General features: G+C 40.4%; 1 protein-coding gene across 1 annotated transcript in view; it reads right to left on the bottom strand.

Moving 5' to 3' along the window:
* LOC309499133 (transmembrane protein 132C) overlaps positions 1-9,593 on the bottom strand; it is a 241,874-nt gene extending 232,281 nt beyond the window's left edge. The window contains exon 1 of the mRNA XM_082170196.1: positions 8,945-9,593. Coding sequence (XP_082026322.1) covers positions 8,945-9,044 — 100 coding nt within the window. The 5' untranslated portion in view covers positions 9,045-9,593. The remainder of the gene's footprint in view (positions 1-8,944) is intronic.
* Between the last annotated feature and the right edge of the window lie 408 nt (positions 9,594-10,001).

Below are 10,001 nucleotides of genomic sequence, written 5' to 3'. Positions count from 1 at the left end.
GCCCTAGACGGAAACAACTTAAAATACTCCGTCATTTATTTATGGTCATGCAAATAAGAGTAATAAAGGGTTAACTTTTATTTGTGTACACTCATAATAAAAACAAAACATTGTTCTTTTGTAAAATAAAGAAAAGAAACAGGATGCAGCTTTCTGCCATCTCAGTTTCCTTACGGTGAACTTGTTTGTGGAGCGAGTCACAAAAATTAACCGAAACTCACATAATACCAATGTTCTGTTGTTTGTACTGCTATTTTCACATGCAAAACTAAACGAGCGTTGGTTGTCGTTCAGGAAAAAAACGAAATGAACATCCCTAATAAGCACCAACTTGGAAGACATGCGCTAACCACAGCTCTAACCTTTTGCAATTTTTAATGACATCAACGTATAAAAACAAGACAATGAATGATTAAATTGGATAAGGTTTGGGTTGAAAGAAAGGTGAGGAGGCTAAAGGAAGAAACCGATGCGATGCCATCCATCCTTTCATTCTTTCTCTTTCAATCTGTACACAGAGAAGTTTGCCAGGCCACATTAGCACTCTCTCCAGTTTCAGATTAGCATAAAGGCAAATTACTCACAAACACTTTTCAGCAGAATTCAGAGGTTAGGTACACAGAGAATCTACACAGGAAATCGGGCGGATGAATAGTGCATGGAGAGATGATGAGAGTCCTCTAACTTGTCTCAAGTTACCTCTCTCACTCTCTTAATGTTCAGTGCGTTGTTCTACTGTGATTATATGGTTGGGAGTTTGGGGACGCAAAGCTATTTTAGACAATTACACACTCACTGAATGTTAAAAGTGGTACAAGCGCTCTCCTTTTCCCTCAGAAACACACACACAGAACCTCACTTTCATACACATGCACTTACTTCCACTTTTAAAAGGGAATGTCCACATCATTTCATGATCTTCCAATGCTCTATGTCCTGTAATATGTTTGCATGTGTGTGTGAATAGAAGAAATCATGCAGTTAGCAAAATATATACACTCCAGAAAATCCTTCTACACACAGCGTCTAGCCTTCCCACACATAAAAAACACAAACACAAACACAAACCCATCCTGTAGGATACAAACTAATGGGAGAACCTGTGTGTGTATAGTTATTTCAGAAGAGTTTGGAAAGAAACTTGGATTAGTTGAAACCAGCAAAGCACAAGAAGCAAGAATTATTTTATCCATGATGAGAGAATGTGAAAAAGAAAACCAGAGAGGGTGATTCTCTTCGTCTTCAGGCTTCAGAGAAGAGAGTGGCAGCTCAAAAATAAAAGATTTTCACTCTGATCTATAGAGACGTGAATGAGTCCTGAACAATGATTTTCTCTTTCTCAATTTCCCTCACTCTCTTTTCCCTCCCTTTTGAGAGAAACCCATACAGAAGTATCTTGTCTGCTTGTAGGGATACTTATAGGTTAAGCCCTGGGCTAAACTACACTCTACCGCACAGTTCTGGACATCCTTTCTGCCCTAACAAGAGAGAACAAGTTTAACAAAGGGAAAGATCAGAGACAGAGAGAAGACAGTGAGCAAAATTGAGAGGGAGTGCATGCAGAAGAGCTGTATGACAGCAAAAAGACAGGTAGAGAGGGAGAAGGAGGGATGAAAAAAGGGAGGCAGCCAGGTGAAAAAAGAGAAGTAGGCAGAAGAGTATACACAGAGCATATGACTGCAAGTGGAACTCTGTGGTAATAAAACCAACTCTCCTTTCCCTGCTTTCTCTCGCTCTCTCTCTCTTTGTACCATCCTTAATTACCTCTCTCAGGAATGGCAAATGAGTAAACAGCACTTAAACAGCCAGCTGGGAGAGATAGAGAAAGATATGGAGAGCGGAAAGAACTCTGAGCAGTAACAACGCGTGGATTGAGGAGAGGATCCGTAAGCGTATGGTGACATTACAAGAGAGACGCAAGTGACCAAAAACAGAAACATCAACGCAACAATAAAACCTCATTTTTTTATAGAAACATTATTAAGAGCCTACAGTAAGTTTGTTCTGAAAATTTGTGGGACACATTATAAACCCTATCAGCTGGCCTCATGAATATTAATTAGGTGAATTAATTGATTTGCAGAAAGGTAGGTAAGTGGACGCTAGCTATTGCAGAATAATCGCTTAAGCATTCAATCAGTCCTCTCACAGATGCAACTGGTTCAATCCGAGGCCAAGCAAAACAAAACTCTTAAAATATGATGAAATTATACAGCACCAATGAAACAACTATCAATCATTTCACAAGGATTATATTAAATGCTGCTTTGTACTTTTAAACAATGGCAGTCTATTTACTTGGCTACGTAACAATAACTGGCTTTGTACAATCACTCCTAACACATTAGCAGAGCCACTCAAAGCATCTGTACTTTAAAGAGGTACCAACAGCAGAATTCTGAGTGAAAGCAAATATCACAGGTCTCTTTTACTGCACTTACATAAAGTTCCCCAAAGATTACACACCTCTCTGCCTCCAAAAGCAGAAGCTGGAGAAGAGAGAGCAGAGGAGAGAGGGAAAGGTAAGTGCTGTAGGTTTGTCTTATCAGGGGAAAGCAGGCGGGGATATCTCTGAGGCCTCGGGGTGAAAGGAAAAACGCTGCTGCCATTTCACCCACAGAAAGTGAGAGAGAGGGGGAGTGAGAAAGGAAAAGAGGGGGGCAAAGAGACAGATGGGTTGTGGCACACACAAGCAGCGCCCGCTGTACCCTCTCCAATGCCCCTTTGCCATAATGAATAACATTATGGCTGCATGAAATGTCACCGGTCCCACCCCACACCCCCTCAACCCCACCTCTCAAGACGAATGGAGCCTCAAAATGTCAGATGTGCATCAATATCATTGTGAGCGTGTGTGGCCATGTGACGCATGGACGTAGGTGTTAGCCGAGGTTCATTATTTTGTACACACACAGACACACGGTTATGACTATCTCAGGGATCGGTACAGTCAGAAATGCTAAAAGTTTATCACAAATGTCCATGGATGGCACAAATTACGCTTTACAATCTCCATGATATTTACGATCATCAACTGCTACATTAAACACGCCCAAGCTTAATGTCAGTGTTCACAACATCAAAAGGTCATTTTGGGGAAGAGTGTGTTGTGCTACAAAACTTGGTTGTTTCACACGTGGCATATTTGTAATGCACATAGAGCCAATAACACATTGGCTCAACAAAAAGCATGGTCCACTACTCTGGGACCAGTGTGACATAGTTTTGCGTCAGCTGATGTCAGCTTATAAGTGTTCAGTCATTTGCCCACTGAAAAGTATACAATAAAGTTGCAAAGACAGATCTTTTTTTTTTTCATTGTGACGTACATCCAAGAGTAACAGATTATCAAAAAATGAAACCCTGTATCGCAGGGACTTGGTTCTATACATTGGATTTTAAAATGTGTGTGTTGTGCTCAAATGAATCCAAGCTTGAGTTGATTGTGAAGGGGTGAGGTTTAAGTGGACTAGATGATTGGAGAAATCCAACATACGTCACCAGAGACAAGTTATGAGACAGAGTTGTGAGATTTTCATTCAACATTATGAAGTAAAAAAAAAAAAAAAAGAATTCAACATAGCCTATACATGGATAAATCGTTCACAAAAAGATCTATAACATGCATTTACTAAACAGATAGAAATGTTAATTTCATGGCAATTAAGTAGTAGTACAGACAGTAAGATACACAAAAATAAATTTAGTGCGCAAAATGTATATGCCTATAAGCAAATATAAAAACATGTCAATAAAACTAATATTTTATAAATAACTCATATCCTTTTCTTTGTGGATGGGCTAGTGAAAATGTCGACAGGGCAAAAAATCTTCATCTGTTCATCTGTTGCTTGTTATATTAATTGGCTGAATAAAAAATGTTTCAATCAAACCTATTTAATAGAACAAAAAATACAGCTGTTTACCTGGCCACCAACCGAGAGAACCGGAAATTGCTTATGAGACAGCGCAAAAGATTCAGAATGTAGTCTTGCACAATGCAGAATGTAATTTGTTTCTTTCTATTTTAAGTTGTTCACCAAGGTAGCTTTTATGTTGTGAACAGAAGCATTATTTATCTATTACTGCATCGCAGGCGCACAGAGAGCAGTAAGGTCACGTCAAGCAGACAGACCATCTGACAGAACTTATGCCAGGCAAAGTGATGGAGTGATCTGGTGCCAAGATGAGATATACACATATACACTCACAGAGCTGTGAGCGCTCCACCAAACTCTGAGCAAAGTCATTTAGGTCTCATCTGTGTGTGTGTGTGTGTGTGTGTGTGTGTGTGTGTGTGTGTGTGTGTGTGTGTGTGTGTGTGTGTGTGTGTGTGTGTGTGTGTGTGTGTGTGTGTGTGTGTGTGTGTGTGTGTGTGTGTGTGTGTGTGTGTGTGTGTGTATCATGGTGCCAAAACTCAGCAGGACAGGCAACATGTTGAGAAGTAATCACCCACTGAGGCCTGCGGTTAACGAAAGCCTCGATCCATCACACACATACACACCTCAGCCACAGCAGAGGTCGGTGCCTTACGGACAACTATAGAACACAAGCTTCATAAATACATAAAATCCCATACCTGCAACATATTTCCGAGTTCTGGCTTCTAGAGCCTTAAAATGATTTGGAGACCACTACACAAGTGCTCTCTAGAGGGATGTGAGAATACTGGCACATCCAGTGGTCTTTACAACATCGCAATGACTTCACGGTGTTAGCTTTGTCACTGCTTCTTGGGGGGCATTGTATTTTGTTTTAATATTTTCACCTATCCTATTAAAGAGAGTTGTTTTTCTCTCTGCAATGGAGCTGCCCTGAAAGGCTTATCCACTGATCTCTCTATGGTAAAATAATTTGAGAAACATTTCATTTCCTTGAAAATGGAGCAGCTTCTTTATTGCCCTCAGAGCTTATATTTGATTACAGATTACAGATTTCATCCATCCTCCCTCGTTTCTGTCATCTCATTACTCGTTTTTCTCATTCACATCTCTTAAATAGATCATCCTTTATTTTATTTCCTCTCTCCCTATAACAGCTCATTATCCCCCCTTTGTCTTTTCTTTAGGTACTCTGCTTCACTCTACACTGTCATCTCAATCTGAGGTCATCGGTACGACAGAGTTCAGGTAAACACTGACAGAATCATACTTCCTCCCAATTTGCATAATGAGGCCTATTTGACTCTAATTATCCTAACAAGTAGCATTACCCCTAAGCCTCTCATCACCCTCTTAATGAGCGTTAATTATTCCATCTACACAAACAAGAGCCACCTCTAACACCTCTAGTATCCTCTTTTTTTCCCTCCTTTGCTCTCCTTTTCTCACATCATCACAGGAAAGAGAACCCAGTCCAATCGATAGAGAAAATTGCCATAGTGAGAAAGAAAAAGAGAATGATAGCCAACTAGTAACACAAAAGTGCAACTCTAATTTCCAGAGCCAATACCATATGGCTACAATACATCCTAAAGAGAGCGCGAGAATATGTGGTGTCTAGCTGATGATAATGCCAATAATTTCTCAGGCGTTCTGGGGGCATGTACGTGTTAAATGAACTGCCGGCCGAGTCTCATTAATGACAGAAAAATACCTTCCAGCAGCCTGCAAATAGATAGCAAGATGTAGGGGGGGAAATATTTTTCTACAAAGCAACAAAATAGAGATATGCATATATTCTTGAGTCACAAATATCTATTTATTCATTCCTTCTTTTTATCAATCTATCAAGCCATTGCTTTTGCTGCCCTTCCCTAATGCAAAAATCTCCTTCACAAAGTCACAGAATGAGTGAATGAATTAATAAAAGTAAAGCGGGTTTGTGTGTGTGTGTTCTCACCGCTATACGCAAATTCCAAAAGTCCCATGGTACAGTCATGCTTCAATGATCTAATGATTTTTTTTTTTTCTCCTCTTCATTCTTCCTTTCTGAATCCGACTGAAATCAATTTGCTGAGATGAAAGTTTTCAATTTTATTACGTTTGCAAAATGGGAACTTGCTAACTGGTCTTTCTGCAGTTGTAATGGAAAAATTATTTTGGTCTAGGCAAACTTCTTTCTCTCTGCCTCTGAGGGTTAGAAGTGACAGAATCGAATTTAAGTATTTTGTATGAGAACACAAAAGAGGAATTCTAAGGAAACATTTACCTTTAGACTCCTGAATAACACCGCTCGTTTGTTCGGGGTTATAGAGCCATCTTGGAAGTGGGGCTATCAAAACTGATGAAATTTCATGCAGTCACTTCTAGGAAATTGAAAGGAGAAAAATAAAGGAGGAAATGACAGAAATGGGGAGGGGGAGGAAAATAAATCTTTCCTTTGGGAGTTTTATTGTCTTCCTCTGGGTCATTATCTCAATTAAAAACATAGGAGATAATGATCACAGTCATTACTTTCACTCATCTGCCCCCCTCCTGTCCACTATCCCTCTTTTCTCTCTGGATGCCAATCTGTGGGGAAATATCTTCTTGATTACCCCTCTTTGGATATAGATTATTAAAAGCACACACTCACTGCTCTCACACTTCTAGCTGTGAATCTCACTGTTTTGAATTTAATATGAAGAATTTAAGAAACAAAATCAAAAATGCACAATTTATTGCTTTGCTAGAAAGTTGGACAGCAAGAAAACCAACCAAGAGGGTTTGTGTGCCTGAATGCCTGAATGCCTGCATGGCTGTGTGTGTTTGTATGAGCGAGTAGAAAGAGAGAGAGCGAAAGAGATTTAGGCTTCACAGTGTCCCTAGAGCAAATCATCTCCCTGGTGTCAGCCAACCCTCAAACATATGGGCCCCTTGCTCGGCCTGGCTCACAGGCAAGGCCAGTGTGTGTCTACGCATGTACGTGTGTGTGCGTGTTTGTGTTTGTGTGTGTGTGTGTGTGTGTGTGTGTGTGTGTGTGTGTGTGTGTGTGTGTGTGTGTGTGTGTGTGTGTGTGTGTGTGTGTGTGTGCGCATGTGAGAGGGCAACTGTTTGACAGCCTGATAGTCTGACAGTTTTAATCACACCTCTGATTTTGTTACAACTGTTCAGACCTGCGGTTCAGCCCCGACCACAGATATCTGCCCTCAGACGCCGAAGGGAGGAGATGCTGAAGATGAGAGATGTTTCACAGTCAGTTTTTGCACAGCTAGGAAAATGAGCTCTAAGCCTTACTTGGAAGACAGTCCTTCTGTAAACATCCATCTGCTTTTGTCAATTAAGCTTCTAAAACTCCCTGAAGCAACAAAAACCTTTCATCCCCCAGATTTATCGATGGCGTTGTTGAGAACAGGTGCGTTTTCAGGCATTCAATTGAAGACAAATTGCAAATTTGGTGTAACTCGCTCACAGATCTGTCTCCTCAGTCATCAAACACTGGATCAGCTCCCACCATCACACAGACACATGCACATTATAAGTTGTTTGCCGCCTCTTGCTTCCATTTCTCATATTCTGCGCAATTCAAACTGTCCATCCTACAATATGTCAGCAATTCTGTAGTCTAAAACAAAACAAAACATAAATAAATAAATCAAACAACAACTTGGTTTTCTACAAACACAAATCTGCAAATGTTCCCGTGGATATTGCACAGTTCACCGGATACAATTCCATGCATTCAAAACACATGCTGTCTCAACTTGCCAGTGATGTACTCTTTGCATGCAGTCTATTACACACAGCAGTGTGAGGCCACGTTTGCTGCGGAGGCTGGGAAAAAAAACAGTAATGATGATGATGACAGTTTCAGTGCTTGATCAGCAAGTGCTGTCTCCAGAGTCAACATCTCTAATACCATCCAAGCCCTCACACACTTGGACAAACTTGTCATCCCTCACGTTGGAAAATCTTCAACACATACTGTCTAATTTTGCAATCCCCCACACTTTCTGTCCATCTCTATCTCACCCCCACAGCCTAATTGTTTGTTTGTATGACATGTCCAGTTTCAGACTTGCTGGGATAGTATAAATAAAAATAGATGTGAAGGCCACTGTGGGTCCTCAGCTGGAGAGGATTAATAAAAACAGCACGCTGCCGGGACACAACACAAGCCTGCTCATTTCATCACTGTCTCTTGCTTCTGTGGAGAGTGAAAATAGGGTGGCTCACCTTTAGCATAGCAAATATATTGGTATTTATTCGATAACCATTCAAATATAACAGTAATGCCCCCATAAACTATTTAAAAACGCATCTTGAAATGAATGAAACGAAATGCATCGTTTACTGTAACCAAACCAGCTCATTTAACAAGCTATCATAAATTATTGACAAAGAGAAAATACTCCTGTGAGAAGAAATTAAACTTACTTTCATTTGCACAATAATACGTTATTGATGTTGAAGACCTTTAGGTTATGTACAATCCTCTTATGCAAAAAACAAAATAATAATAATAATAGATAAAACGTTAAAACATTGCACGTCCGTGTGCTGTGCTCGTATCACTATCATAAAATTGTTGTTTCCACGCGATACGTTAGACAACTCGGTGCAGGACGCTTCAATCATCCTATTTCTACATCTCTGTCTTGCTAGCAAACTACATGCATGCATAATTCATTATAGGACTGCAAAACAACAAGGTGAGAAACCAACATTTCTATTATTTATACGCTTGGCACAACAAAACCACACCGCTGCTGTCGCTGCGCGCCACAGTTTCTCCAAGCAACCAAGCGCACGAACCACTTACCACAGAAGTGTGTGTATACATCTATAAATATTTCAAGTGTAAATTAAGATGTTAAAATGGGTCAAGTGGAATAGGGAGCAGTGGCCACCAACTTTTTTGCTTTCGCGATAAAGACATGAAAGCGCACTGACATTGCTCTTAACAACAGTTGTTTGAATACATGAAGGATTCGTGTAATTCTTGTAATCATGCTCGTTATATTTATTCTGCATGATTTGCCTCCTCGCAACAAGTTTTTGGATGTGCGTAAATGTTTCTTTACCTCCGTGGAGAGACGAGGCGAGGAGCGCGTGCAGGAACGCCATCCGTACAGCGATCATCTTTGGCTTTCTGAGTTGTAGTATATTGTCCAAAAATGACATTATGAATTGTCTAGTTTGTGAAGTTGTTGAATAAATAGCATAATCCTGTGGAAAGTCATATGATAATGTAACTGGTTCGGCAGCAGATTCGCGTTGTTGCGGTCCTCAAAAAATCCGTGTCTTTAACTATCACCAAAATTTCGTTAGAAGCGAGAATCAATCCCTTTTACTAAAGTGGTAAAGCGTTATTATAAGCCCGGGAAAGTCACTGTCATTGTTCATCTCGTGTTATTATTCCTTTAATACATAAAGTTTAAAACACAAGCATAAAGGTCCGGACCGGTGGCGTTATGAAGTCACGCGCCGTAGAAGTTGGTGGTGTTCTCCGCGCGAGAACGGTAGACGCGCGTCCTATGAATCCGTCTCTTGGCGCACGGGAGCGCAAAACCACCGGCGGTCGCCAATGACTCTCTCGGAAATGTTCCCATCTCTCCTGTGACGCTGCTTTTGCGTTAACATGTCTGCTTTTTATCTTCGCTTTGCCTAAATGAACTTACTCGCGCAGTTCTCCTGAGACAGAAAGGCCAACAGTCAAGCTGGTACTCCAGCACTAAGAGCGGGAAGCGCGTGAAGAAGAGGCGAAAATGAGTGACATCTTAGCTAGCCAATAGGGTTTTCCGACAGAACAGGTGCACTAAAAAGTCAACCAATCGCAAGCAAGGAAACCCCTCATCCCTGCAACCAAAGAGGCAGATAGATGAGCAAAAACACATTTACTTTTACTAAACGCAAATTTTACGCACTCTGTTTAAATGTTTATTTTAAAAAAGGGATATATGAAGCTTTACAGCTTTCCAAGACAGAATAGTTTGGATTTAGATGTTAAAATTTATTTATGGCTGTACACATATGACTTAAGTTCATATTAACATGCTGACAGGCTTACATTTTACCTGCTGAAACAAACAAAAAATGGTTTGCTGATCTTAGCGTTTTAGTTTAAGATAGTCTCTCAGC

The sequence above is a fragment of the Leuciscus leuciscus genome, assembly GCF_965113295.1.
Source record: "Leuciscus leuciscus genome assembly, chromosome: 5".
NCBI classification, from domain to species: domain Eukaryota; kingdom Metazoa; phylum Chordata; class Actinopteri; order Cypriniformes; family Leuciscidae; genus Leuciscus; species Leuciscus leuciscus.
Note: the sequence above shows the minus strand (reverse complement) of the source record. Positions and strands in the feature narration are given on the sequence as shown.